The sequence below is a fragment of the Battus philenor genome, unplaced genomic scaffold, assembly GCF_028537555.1.
Source record: "Battus philenor isolate CCGP_79_NKW_IND1 unplaced genomic scaffold, ilBatPhil1.0.hap1 SCAF_16, whole genome shotgun sequence".
Lineage (NCBI taxonomy): Eukaryota > Metazoa > Arthropoda > Insecta > Lepidoptera > Papilionidae > Battus > Battus philenor.
This window is the reverse complement of record NW_027181678.1, coordinates 5168085-5182796: the sequence shown is the minus strand read 5'-3', so window position 1 is coordinate 5182796 and position 14712 is coordinate 5168085. Positions and strand designations below refer to the sequence as shown.

At 30.7% G+C, this 14712-nt stretch overlaps 1 protein-coding gene across 1 annotated transcript in view; it reads left to right on the top strand.

Annotated features, from left to right (window-relative positions):
- Positions 1–1042: 1042 nt before the first annotated feature.
- LOC137919154 (collagen alpha-1(XV) chain-like) overlaps positions 1043–14712 on the top strand; it is a 41183-nt gene continuing 27513 nt past the window's right edge. The window contains exon 1 of the mRNA XM_068762137.1: positions 1043–1237. Coding sequence (XP_068618238.1) covers positions 1224–1237 — 14 coding nt within the window. The 5' untranslated portion in view covers positions 1043–1223. The remainder of the gene's footprint in view (positions 1238–14712) is intronic.

Below are 14712 nucleotides of genomic sequence, written 5' to 3'. Positions count from 1 at the left end.
GTTTTTATCACAAGACCTATATTTTTAAAAACGCTTTTATGCTTACTCCTCCTGCCAACCTTTAATGGACTACTGTCTTCTTAACAATAAAAAAAACAATTCCAACGCCTTCTTTGACGAAATAGTTAACCATACCAATTTTAAATGATTTTTAATGAATTTATCATTATTATTATTTCGGTGGTAAGACATCTACTGCTACAAATATGCCTTCTCCAGAGATTTCGAATAGAACTGGTAAGAAGCGGCTTGCATCCAATGACTTCCGACGACTGATAATTTTCACCTTGTGAGAGAACGTTCTGCGCTTCCTTATCCGTGATCCCAACTCCAGAACCTTAAGGCTGTTCTGGGTGCTATAAGTCCTGCTTACTTCAATTTGCCGATCAGCGAGTCTAAATCGGTTACTCTCTTTTATGTACGAATTTCCTTCCCAATTCTTGTAGAAAATCCCAAGAACAGCCCTTTCCATATCCAGTAAAAAATGTCTCTATCGAAACATAACATAATAAAGAATATGAGAAAGAGCTGTTCTTTGATAATTATCCTTAAATTAGGTAATTGTTAATAAGAGAAACCATTGTAAACTTACTTATTGTATTCAAAAACATAATTATATTTTCGTACTATTTTTAAAATTTGTTATTAACCATATATTTGTGTTAAATTCACTTAAAGTTCAACGGAGATACTATAAGAAGTACGATACAATTTATCTGATATATCGTTAAGAAGGTATTTCGGGAGCAATGTAAACCTTTGCCAAAAGAAAACATACTTACGTGTTATTGGCATGTGATATTTTCAGATTTTATTTCAACTAATCGATTATTTGGTTTACGTTACGGGTCATATACGACTGTTGTACTATTGACGTTATTTACAAACTTACATGAATCAAGACAGAGCAGGCATATTTATTTAATATATACATATATATACATCACTGTCTTTTGCTTCAACTCGGAACGTGAAAGCTCGCAAGCAAATTAATTCAAAGAGCCGAACAGTCATCACATAGCTGCGCGTATGTTCGCACGTCAGTTGCGTGCGCGCACATTCCCACAAAATTCGTCGTGAACGAAAGATTGTACAATTAAAAATGAAAATAAGGAAAACTTTTTTCTTCTGTTCTAATTAATATTTTTTTATTTAAATAGGAATGTGTGCTATAAGTTCTGTGAAATAAGTGTTATTGTATAATAGTAACAATAGCAGCAATAATGAAGTTATTTATGTGAGTATAAAAATTTATATCTTTTTTATAATGACGATGCCTCTCTATTTACAACACACAAATTATGTTTAACAAATAATAGATTTCGATGTTTAATTATTATGATATTTTAAAACATCACAGAAATACGCTTTGAGGTCAAAAAAAATTGTTACTAAGTTTATTTATATTTGAACATGTTCATGTAATGTGCATTACTAAAACGTTTAAATTCAACATTTAAATTCAACGTTTTACTTCAAGTGCCGCTATTTAAATGTAACAAACCAATATGAAAACACTTAGCTGATTGAATACTAAAAGTTAACATTTTGCTTTAAGGGTGTTTCATTCTTTCGTATGTAACGAATGAATTGTAAACAATCAGTTTTATTTACGAAGTAATTGTTTTCATAATCTCTAAGAAAACCAACGTCATCACTTAAAGGCATAATCTTTTTCTCTGGATAAAATGATGAACTAAAATTAACAATTATGTTTTTCTTTTAAATTCTAAAAGGTAAGATTGGAAAGCATCTTTTCTAAAACATGAATTTGAGTTTTTAATCGTGATATATATTAATACAGTGAATACATAATGATTTTTTATCATACTTCTTCACAGACACGTTCACAACGTATGTTGTTTAAAAGTGAAAAAGTGAAAAAAAAATACGTTATGGAATATGTTTTATTTTCATATCTATGTACTAAAATTTTCAACCCCTTCTATTTTTCCTTTGTAAGTCTATCCAACGGTTGTCTGGAAGAAATATCTGTTTGCAATAACACCGCCGCTCTTGATGATTTACACTTAAGATTTACATTTATAATTAATACAAATCAATTGAAAACAAATTGACAATTTTCATATAGAATACAAAAAATATTGAAATAAATATAATAAACGCGTCTAGAAGCGTTCAGGTTATTAAAATGACATTTTAATAACGGTTACAAAACTGTTTCTTTACCTGGAATCAGTTTGGAAAGAGACTTATATTAAAAAATCAAGGTCTGCTAAAATAAATTTGGATATTTGTGTCATTAGTGCAACTAGCCCGAAGCGATTTGTGTTCCCTCAATTTTTTTTTACTAATGATGTTACATTAATTTTAAAACAGGGTTGCCGCTCACTCATTTTTTTCTTAGAGTATATTTAAGTATAATGAACGTGGAGAGAAGAAAATTTTGAGCTCGTGTAATAAATAACTCTGCATAACTTTTTATTGCTTATCATTAAGACATTATCATTCATCTGTTAGTGTTACACAACATTATTATAAGATTCGCTTTTGAATACATATTTAATGACAGATCAACTATATACCCAAAATTTAAAATCCAAACAAAATTTAAAAATAGTGACAGATATATGATAATTACAAGTAAACTAGAGTTGAAAATAAACTCGTAACGCCTTAATTTCGTCTTCAAAAAGTTAACAAGTCCATCATGGCTCAAAGTTCCACAAAATATCTCGAAGTTTCATTTTATTAATTCTTAATATAAAGATATAAAAAATTCTTAAAGGTAAATTATTAAAAAATCTTATCACAGCAAGAGTTTTTACTTCATGGAAATGTGTGGAATTTGGTTTGGTGACACATTTACATGGGTAATATTATAATATTATATAAAAATAGACACATAAAGAAATATTGAAATTCTTTGTATCTGTATGTAATGTAGCTTTACTATTTATAATGTTTACATTATCGACGATCCAAAAATGTATGTAAATGCATATTTAAAGATATTTTGAATGCTTTCATAATAAGAATGTAGAGTTTTTGTAACGTAAGATAAATCAATGGTTTAATGTCATAAGTCATCTTCGACGGTTGCCCGTCCCGCTTTTTCATACCTACGAGTGCCGCCTTTGTGGCACACTTAAGTTAAAGGGCAGACGCTTTTAATTGTTTCACACCCATGAGACGGCATATATAAATTGTTTTTATTTATTTACGTCTTGAATATAAATTACTAATTATTTTGAAGAAGTCGTCAATCGTGTCCGTTGAAATTTTGCTTAGGCAAATTGAACCTTGAACTTGGAATAATGTATAATGATGCATCAGAGATGCGAAAATCCGTAAGAAGTGATAACAATAAATTTAACGCTTATGGAAATGATGACCAATAGTTACCAATTTATAAAAAAGTAGATTTTTATCATGATTTTTTTTAAATAGTTTTTATTATTGCCACTGTCATTGATAGCTGTCGGGGTCAAAAGGTTCTCCAGTGGCGACCACAAGCCAGTAAACGATTAAGGTAGCGGAAAGTCTCTCAGTATCTTTTGTGTAAGCCTATGCCTTTATTTCTAGTATATTTTGGTAACACAGTTTATTAAAGTTTCACTTTTGTTTAGAGACACCGGTGAAAATTGTATTATTTACATTTAATAAATTTTAATTTGCAAATTGCAGTAGTTTAGCTCTGCGACTTTTAATTTTTTTAGGTTAAGGAATTCACGCCTTATCATTTCGTTTTCGGTGTTTTGCCTCTAGGTGCAATTGATTTGAACATAATAAATAAGAAATTATAAATTAATATTATTTTATAACTACTTTTATTTTATTTTATTTTGTAACTAGTAAAGTTACAGTAAGAAAATAGTTGTTGTTATATCTATATGTATAATAGTGTAATATGAGTGTAATATAATAGTGTTTGTTATATCTAGTGGCATGAGGACCATAAATTTAACTTAAAATTTTCTGTATAAAGCACGGTAATTTTTTTTTTCTGAACGTATGCGAAAACGCGATGTTTTTTATTCATTTTTACATTCTATTAAAATTATGAAGAGTATCATCTGTGCACTAAATTTATATTTATAAAAGGATAATGAAAATCCATTTTTTTTTTTGTTTATCGCTTACTCGTCGGCCTTTGAACATTAGCTCGCTTGTTGGTAAATGACGGTGTGGTTTAAAGTGAGGCAAGTTAACTCTTTAATTACCTGTTCACTTTGACCTTGAAAAGACTTGGGTTATAATTCTCAGGAAATAAGGAAGCCTGCAGGTTGTGCCATACTTGGGCTATGCGGTTCAGAAACGTAGAATCGAACCTCTTAGTACGCCTCCAAGGAAACTCAAGCATGTAAGAGTGATAATGGCTTGACTTCTTAGTCGTTCTAAAGAGAAACGGGATGGTGAGATAAGGTCTTGGGGTTCCGCAGCGCATTTCCCAAAATGACTTTTTCACGGCTTCATGTGTATTACAATTTCATCTATATTTCATTCACTTATTTTAAAAAAAAAAATATTAAAAATGTTTGAAAATGTTTTTCACGACGACAAAACATCGTCTGTTCTTCTCAGGTCTGAGACATTTATTGTCCGAATGGGAGTTAGACTCATTTTTAGAAGAGAGAGGTAATAAGAGATGTAATTTTTCTACGGACATAATAACTAAACAAACATGGAATAGTCACATATAAAACAAATTAAAATATAATTAGGTTAATATGACGCCGCATTACCCTCGTCAATCCTATCACCGGTCGCCATCTTTGAAGTGAAGCGAATTCTATAAATAATGTGGCCACATAGACGTTACGGGATGATTTATGCTTTCCGCATTTCTTGGGAAGCTTCTGGTGATCAGCGCGTAAAATACATAACGCGCAGGAAGACTATATTTTAAAGATAAAAGTAAACTATACTGCACTAAACAATGGTATTTTATAACTAACGTAAATTATCTGGAATTTATTTTAGAAAGGAACTCGAACGCTGTAGTTGTTAAACTGAATCATATTTTATAAAATATAAATCTAGCCAGTTAAAGGATCTTGTGAAGTGAAAGGACTTATAATATTTTTCCACGAATATTATTAAGACTAGTATAGACTAGATAAGCAATAAATAGGAAGAGCTGAAGACGTTGTGAACGACGTCTGAAGATTGCGAGCAGTCGCTGGATGGGGGCAGCCAAAGACCGATCTTTGCGGGAAATCTATGCCTTCCAGTAAGCGACTATTAACTAACATGATGATGTTTATAAGAGAAGGAAAGCTAGCTTACTCCATCTCCAAAATCATAAAAGTTAAAATTATCAGTCCTCCTTTTTAATTTACCTCCCGTTTTTGTATTACATGAATTATTTAGACATTATTATCACCAAGAGTTCCTGATGTATGTTCTTGAGGAAACGTCTCTCCGTAAGACTTCTTATTTCATTCCTATATGGTCATAGAGTTTTTGTGATATTTTTTAAAGTCACTTGTTTTGGTAAGTTAAGTGAAATAACAAATTTTTATTGCTGTCACAGAGATAAGCATTTAAGAGATACGTGACGCGAATTAAATAAATGGTTCAGCGTGTCTTGGTAGAGGTGCTGATAAGACATTTGGCCTGGCCTCCCGTAGAGCACGAGCAACGGGGATTCCCTTACTTTGATTATGTTCAACCAGTTTATCATCACGTGTTTATAAATTGATTTTTTAATATTTATATATAAAGCATTATTATTATTATTTGGCTTTAAGTGCGTGTAATAAATACAATATTTAATTTTAATACTTTCTTGATTTTGTATTCGTAAGTAAATATTACCTTGTTATTTTGCCACTCACGGGTAAGCCTTTAATTTATACCAAAAATATTTTTTTAAAAAAAATTTGGTCAATATAATCATCATTATTATCCTATTATCCTTAAAGCCGAAGAACTTAGACTACTAGACACAGGCTTCCCCCATAGATCCGCTTGGAAACGTCCTTAGTAAAACCTTAAAAATATCTTAACTTGGTCACTGATTAAAAATTTGTTTTCTTATTATCTAATGAACAAAATTACTAGCTTTTTTAGCAATATCTTTTAGTACTTTATTAAATAATTTATTTTCAAGCATTCCAAAAAAATAAGAAACATTTTTTTTTAAACAAAATCTCAAAACAATGTAACTGAAAAAAGAATAACAAATAAAATTATTGACATATTTTAAATAGATACTCTCGTGTGATTAACCTTTAAATATGTAATAAATGACCACAGCTATTAAAAAAGCTAAGTAGTAGACGTATCAATCCACAGACAGCCACTGCAAGGCCCTCTCAAAGATATCTTTGAGGCGATATACCATAATCGCTACGCTCGGCGGGCGGGTTGACAATCACAGTGAGTAGTGACAATCCTATATAATTAATGTACTAAGTGTCAATTATATAAGGTTGTATCGCGGGAATAGAACACGCGACCTACGATCACAAGTCTAAGTCTATTGCTCGACTACGACAAAACAATACTTATTATAAAACAAAAACTAGCGGTTTTCGTTATAAAACCAATTAGTTGTGGTGTTACACAGCTTTGATACATAAATTCGCATTTAAATCACTATGTTTATTGTTAAAGAAGCGATGCTTACCATTTTGGATGTAAAAACGTTAAAACCTGATATAGACTAAATGGAATTTACCACGGAATACAAATATTTTATTTTATAAATAGCAAACTACTTAAGTTTTATAACCTCTTTTTAAGTTTATGGAATAATTTTGTGTTTGTTGTTGGTGATAATTTTAAAAGAGACACGTATTGACCACTTGATATCATCAATATGGAACAATGCTGTTTTTGAAATCTGTTTTAAAACTACTTTACTAAATTTATATATATGGGTGACATTGCAATTTTTTTTTTTAATTTTAGTGATATAATTTTCATAATTTCAACAGGAACTCCGCTGAACATAACATGTAAAGAGTTTGAAAAGCGGTGAGCATTTCAGTCTTTTGAAGACCCTGACAAGCTGGTCCGTTCATTTTTTGCGAAGGCATACGCTGCTTGCTTGGTTTGTCGGTCCGTGACCACCACTCTAGAACCTAATGGCACGAGGCACCATTAGTAGCCCTCCATGTGGCTTGTCTACTGCCTTCAACTTGCCAGTCAGCTAGGTTATATATGATACATTCGTTCGTCTTGTACAGAAATAAAAATTAACGTGTAATTATAATAACAAATCTGTGAATAACAAATATACGTGGATTTCGATTAAAAATGTCATATTACAATGTCATGTCATAGTATAAAAATAGAAATATGTTTGTGTAAATATATGTCTAATTTTATGCCGTCGTGTAATTTGTGATGATATATTTACATAAACTTAACATAATGTGAACTAATCGATAAGTAGTAACGGATGCCGACTATGTCATTGTCGGTAAAGTATTTATAGTGTCCAATGAGCGATACCTAATTTAAATAGTACTTATATATTATTGAGAAACGTAATAGCGCAGTGCCTGCGAAATTACATTACCAGTCGATGAAAGGAGAATTTACGTCTCAGCAAATTTGGTCACCGGACTGTCCCACGAAGTCGTGTTACTGGATTTTTTTTTAATTTCACTAGCATGATTAATTATGTATACATTGACACTATTTTTTTAAAAAATGACCATAAATTATTAAAAAAACTTATTTAAAATAAATTTGTTTTAAAGAATGATTAATGAGATATTCTTTTAAGATGCAATAATTCTCAATGTTGTTTGGGCAATATGGGACAATTGGCTTTTTCTTCTTCTTTTGCTGCCGCTAGAAGCCACTGAAAGTAATGGGCCTTCCCCAAAGATCGCCATATTTTAATGAAATAAAAAGTAATCATTTTCAATTCATCATGTCATTGCCAACACAGCGTTAATAACTTTAATGAGTATCTTTTTAAAGGACACATTGTCACGTATTATTATAGATAAGCAATTTTATTCCTTAATTTAAAAAAAATTCTTGTCTACTATTCTTCTTTCTTGTCTACTATTTCATTAGTGAAGGTCGTATTCGCTCTGACATACATTAAAACTCTGTTATATTGAATGTTAAAAATGTATCGTAAAAGTCGATTGATTTTGTTTTGTTTTCTTATAATGTTTAAGATAAATAATCTACTAAATTTGTTGAAGAACCGCCACAAAACTTAAGTTATTACAAAATTGTGTCAACATACAAATCGGTACTGAGTATATCCCGTCTGAGTATATTGGGTTGTTGTTTGAGGGGTTCTGAGACTTAGGCAAGCTTGATTCGCACCATAAATTATTCTTTGTTATTCTCAGCCGATAGACAGATAACCGGTCTAGCACTGCCCGTTTCCAGTAACTTCACGCGACTTTAACTTTGTTGTCGGTCCACCTGTCGGCGGACCCACCCACTCGGATTCTAAAGGCTCGAGGTCGCCACTATATAACTTTCGGCCCTAACATCCACTTTACGCTAGCAATTTTTCGAGCTAAGTCGGTAACCTTGATTCTCCTACATATCTCCTCATTTCTGGTTCAAACTCGCAGCAAAACTCCGGGCATTGCTCTCTCCATTTCCATCTGGGTGACTTTGAGCTTTCGTTTAAGGCCTATCGTAAGCAACCATCTCGGATCCATGCGTCAATACAGACAACACACACTGGTAAAACCTTTGCCTTCAGATATAGCATTATTTACTGATACAGTTAAGATGTTTTATTTATTAAGCGAAGAAATGTTTATTTTGTCATTTTTTTTTGCAGTTTAATTACGAATCAATTTACCTTCGCTAAATTAATCAGGTTGAAATGCTATAGATAGGCAAGTTTAGCAGAAGAAATCTTATTCATTAATCAAACACTGATGTAAAGATGGCTATGTGAGTCTATACAGTATGGAGTAATAAATTACAACTTACACACAATAAGCTTCAGTACAGTAAAACAACAAACTGACCTTTTGTTGTGAGTAAATTAATATAATTTATGTATTTATTTTTATGTTAATGAGAAATAATTATATTTGTATTTAATGTTTAAATCTCGTTAAATTTGTCTTAAAGTCATTAGTTTTTTTCACGGTCTTTCGCTGTGTATATCTATTTGCAAAGCATTTGAAACAGTAGTCGGCGCTCGTCTAATTAAAATAATATATAAAAATATCCGATGTACGTAAACTTATGAAAAAAGTACCTTTTGTACAACGTGTATAATGTGCGGGATGCATTTTTTATTTGTTAAAGCTTACATTGACTCATTAAAGTTTCCGTAAAAGCGCCTGGCAGTAAGTATGAAATCTTCTCGCGCAAATCCGGTTTTTTATACCTTGCGTGCTACTGCATTCTTAATTAATTAGAAAACGTCAATAACTTTTTCAGGGTTGTACGAAATTAAAAACAAAAACATTTAATTTATTATCAAAATTAAAAGAAAAATTAGAATCAAAATAAGTTTTTATTAATATTAAAAAAAAATTTAAAAAAAAAAACTTGTTGGCCGACGAAACATAGATTCAAAGAAATTTTCTGGCACTTATTCTGATTGTAAGTTCAAATGTCTTCTATAATATTCTTCAGTAAAACCTATTTTCAAGCTACTAAAATATTTAGAAGAAAAAAATATTAACTTTCTATTAACTAACTTAGCTTTAATCATGATAATTCATTAGATCCGTTATAAGTCAAGACAAAAATGTATCGATTACCGTATTCATAATACATTAGAAAAACCATTTTAAATAACGTATTAGTCGTACGTTACTAAAATTGATTATATTACAAGATTATTTTCATACATTATACGAACGATTGTCCTTTCGCCTGAAATACATATCTTACAGCAATAATATGCTTTATTCTGTTTTTAATGCTAGTGGCTATTACGTCGACATGTTTCCTTCCTAATTTGATTTAACGCAAAACTATTTTGTTAGCTTAAAATCTACAATATTTATAAAATATTTTATTGGTAAACCTTTATGTATAATATAACAGTCCTTAATAGAAAATACTTAAAAAATTATTAATACGAGTGTCAGTCAATCAGAGTGGTCAATTTTATTGACGGCGATTCATCTGTTTAAATACAGTATAAACAATAATTATGAACCCTTTCGATATATAATATAGAACTACTGTCAACCCCGCACGGAAGATTTATCTTCCAGCTAAATCCAAACGATCTATTTGCACAGTTCATTCACGGGTGAGTCCATCAATCTTGCAATGTGTCATTTTAAAAGCAGATATATTTATTCAGTTTAGTTAGACCAAAATGGCTCTTATGTATTAGCATTAACAACTAATACAACGTAATAATGATCTTTGCAACGATCCATTGACCAAGTGTCATAAATGATGACACCGTGTTATCGGAGATTTCCAGAAATTTCACTACGCTAAACTGCCGACCTAGAAATTTAAGAGTGAAAGTCGACACGGTACTAACTGGCGTGGTTAATTATAGAAAAAAATATTTTTGATTTCGAGAATGATCAATCGTAGATATGTGGTAATTTAACACGCTGATAACGAAATACATAAGATGGTGCTCGTAAAGATCAATTGAATCAATCTAATAGCCGACGATCGCTTTCTAAAAAAATTTAATTTTGCTGTACTATTATTACCTATAAATCAACGTCAAGTCGAAATTAGATGATAGGGCAGGTACTGGCGCTACTTAAAAAATTTAATAAAAAAAGAATTTTTATTACACTAGGTATATTTGAATGTGGTGATAAAAGTACATGGTCAGATAAAAAGTGCCATTTTCTTACAAAATCAGGCCAATTATTATACAAGAATCAAATGAATAAATAAGATAAACAGGATAAATAGTAAATGTACATGTTGTTTTAAAAGAATTTAATATCGGAACTATTGCAATCAACCATATTTTAAAAATAAACGACTATCATAAAAATTATCCATAAATTCATGTAACAAATTTTAGTTGAGGCACACTATAAACACTGCAATTTCTGGGAACTGTATTAGGTTTGTTTTAGCATATAGTGCTCGGAAAAGAGCAGGGTGTCGTTTTGGAATACGATGAAACGTAAAGGATTATTTTAAAGGCTTGAAACAATCGATCGAATTTCTTAAAGCATTTAATTAATTTTTTTAAATAATATGTGTCGTAAAAAACTGTTATTTGTTAGTCATTTGAAAGTTATTTAAATATACCGGAAAATAGTTAAGAGTTCATATTAAAACACGATTCATTCGTTTAAATAAAACTTTACGAAAATAAATTTTATACATTATCTATTTGCAACGGTTCATCACCAACAAACGATTTGGTGAGACAATTTATTCGCATATCAAAAATAACTTCTATTGAATTTGATACTGTCACTGGAAACTGGCTGCGATCCAAAGATTTGTTCTGCCTCGCACTGAATCGGTATACCAATAATATTGTTTCTTACCTAGTCATCCGTTCTATCTACATACGGCTAATATTGCAGAGATAAAAATAATTTCAAGCTTCGTATTCGACCTTTGTGACTTTAACTATTTGAATATATAAACAAACAAATCGTTTGCTCTTAAATATTCTATTATATTACTTACTACCCCGATAGATTTCGTATAGTCATGTTGATAGCTTATCGCCGTCCGTTAGGATAAATAAATAAATGGAATTTATGTAATAACTTTATTTATTGATTGATATGCTTAATAAAAATACACCGCCATGCTTTAAATATTCGAGTTATTTTAATCAAGTTTTCTTTTGAAATTTTTCTTCTCTTTTATCCATCCTCGACCATCATATTCGTGAAGGTCTTCTTTTATCACCACTTTTCAATGTTTTGGGTAGTGAAGATACTGTTGCTGCCCGTCAGCTTTATTTCTTTCATTCCTTCATTGAAATTGGGACCTTCTACATGGTCTTTTATGATTACATGGTCTCCATTCGGGCAGGCCTTTGCATCAAAAATCTTGTTTTCTGAGTGTATACCATTATCGATAAATTATTATTTATAGCTTACGAAATACTTTGTATTATATAGCATATAAATTTCTTGATTTATACACAAATAAACATCGTCCAAACTACTTTATTCCATACAAATTTTTCTGCAAATGTTTCGCTTGGCAACATATTTGACTCTTTATTTTAATTTATAAACATTAACGAATGAATATTAATTTGATATTTATGCGAATCATATATTATTTATGTTATCTGAAGTGATTTTATGATAATCTCGTTTATGAAATTCTCTTTGACTGTATTTTATAAATAATTTTAATGCAAACTAAGCGAACAGCGATTTCTTATTTCTTCCAGGAGATCTAAGTAGCATTGAAAAGATTACTAGACGAACAATAGTAGCCACCATAGCCCAATGGATTAACAAGTTAACGTGGAAATGAACAGGAAACATATTGCGCGGAATTGATAGCCGCTGGAGCCTTAACACTTAGAGTGGACACCGCCCGCCCGCACTGTAGATGGCCTTAGTAAAGTTGTCGGAAGACTCTGGATGCAGCCTACTTTTTAACGGTCTTATTTTAAGCCTATGTCCATCAGTGAATTGCTCTAAGGTTGTAATTATGGTGATGACGGCAGAGATGAAATCTGGTTGCAGGGTTCTCAGTGAAGGTGGTCTCTTTCTTTTAGGTCGTTGAAATCGCTGGACTTCTTCCAACAGGTCCTATAGGTATGAGGAAGACCTATGTCCAGCTGTGGACATCAAACAGCTGTAATGTTGATAATAAAACAAACCTCAAATATTTAGAAAACTTTCGCTGAAAGTACTATATTTTATTGCTTAAATTACAAGGCCTCTTTTGTTAATTAAACACACTGGCCCATTATGCTATTATCAAATCAATGTAATTTATAAAAGATATTTTATTGTAAATTCTTACTGTGATATTTATATTTCGTACAATTTTTAATCTATGAGAACTTTATTTTGTATTATTTATATATTTTGTACATAAAACCGTTAATGAAAGTAACAATAATCTACACGACTACAAATTAAATTTCTGCGATTTTTTCTACCTTCAGTGTAAAAGTCCAATTACACCAATGTATCCAATAAGGAAACCTGATTTCACTTAATACGCGTAATCTCTAGAGCGTCGGTATCGTATAATGTCAGGAAATGAGCTATCTAATTTTATACAAGATTTTCTCTTACACCTTGATTAAACTTCAGATAATAAGTCGTAGTACCTGTATTATGAGACTTTAAATTATAGTGATTCCTCACAATAATATCTGAACTTTCCTAAATTCAAATAAATAATCAGTTTTAAAAAGCGTAATGATTTTTTTACATATATGTATCGAGCAAGTATATTAAACAGGTCTATTCCGCAAGTAATTACAAAATTGATAATGTGAAAACAACAATCAAAATAACTTTTTCGGTGAAGGTAAGAGAATTGAAAAAACCGACTAAAAACTGGTATTTGATCTGTGAGCTGTAAATTATTTTTAAAAATGAACAGAACACATTATTATTGTATATTAGTAAAAGTATATAATCCTGGTAATATTACTGTTGTTTATAATTGTAAAAGTTAATTTAAATGTAATTTCGAATTCTATAAATCATATGCTCATTCGCTTGACATACATAAATAACAAATAAATATTATACAAGAAAAACTTTTTAAATATATATAATTACAAAAAAGGTAGACATTGGAGACGACTATGTGGAAAAACGAAAAGAAAAAGGAAAAGAAAGTGTCCAAGGAAAAATTAGATACAGGATATATATATACTGCTTTTAAACAATAGCAGGAATAGAGAAATAACGCTATGAATCGAGTCGTTGGAAAAAAGGTTAGAGATGGCCTTTACCAGAAAAGGGGTTTCGATCAACAGTTCTAAAAAAAAAAAACAAAAATAGCTGTTGCGATAATGTAATTAAAAAAAATATATGTTGATTATGGCATTGATATTAAGTTATACAAATGTAAATGTAATGTAACGAATGCAACAAAAATTTATTGATCGGAAAATAAACAGGCTTTATTATTTTTATAGTTATTAATATAAAAGGTCACGCCATAACTTGTACAAATTTTCCAGTACTTTGGCGTTGAGAGAAAGAGAGTTCAAGGCATCAATCTTGAAAATCTATTTTTGTTGGTCGCCTGTTCCTGGGTTTGCAAAGCATCAATGTTATTTATTTACGCATCAGCAAAAAGGTTATAGAGCGCCGATCGCTGACCGGTAGATGTGGCGTGGGTAGCCCTTACCGATAGCCCGATGATATAGTTATGTTCACTGGAAGTCGCTGAAAAATATAAAATTATGGCGCATGCGTCTATGCAGCATAAACTCAATAGTATAACGCCCCTAAAACTCTCAAACGGCTCCAGAACCTTTGAACTTAATTACCATAAAAGAGTCTTTGATAAGCGCCTTTTGTGCTCTGTTAAGAGATAGTCTAGATTGAGGTAAACCTCAACCCCTTAGAGACTATAAATGCTAAAGAGCAAAAAATATTCGACTTTTATAAAAAAAAATAAAAAGAAGGTACACAATATTTGAATACTTTAAATAGTAATTATTGTTAGAGTAGCAAGCGGAGCATAATAAAAATCTTGAAAAAAAAATTAATTACTGTTACAACTTTGTCTGAACTATATGTTTTAATCTCAATGATTAATTTTGTTATAATATCTTGATTAATTGACATTAGATTGTTTAAAATTAGTTAGTTTTCATTAGATTGTTTAACTTTTTTGATTAATTAACATTAG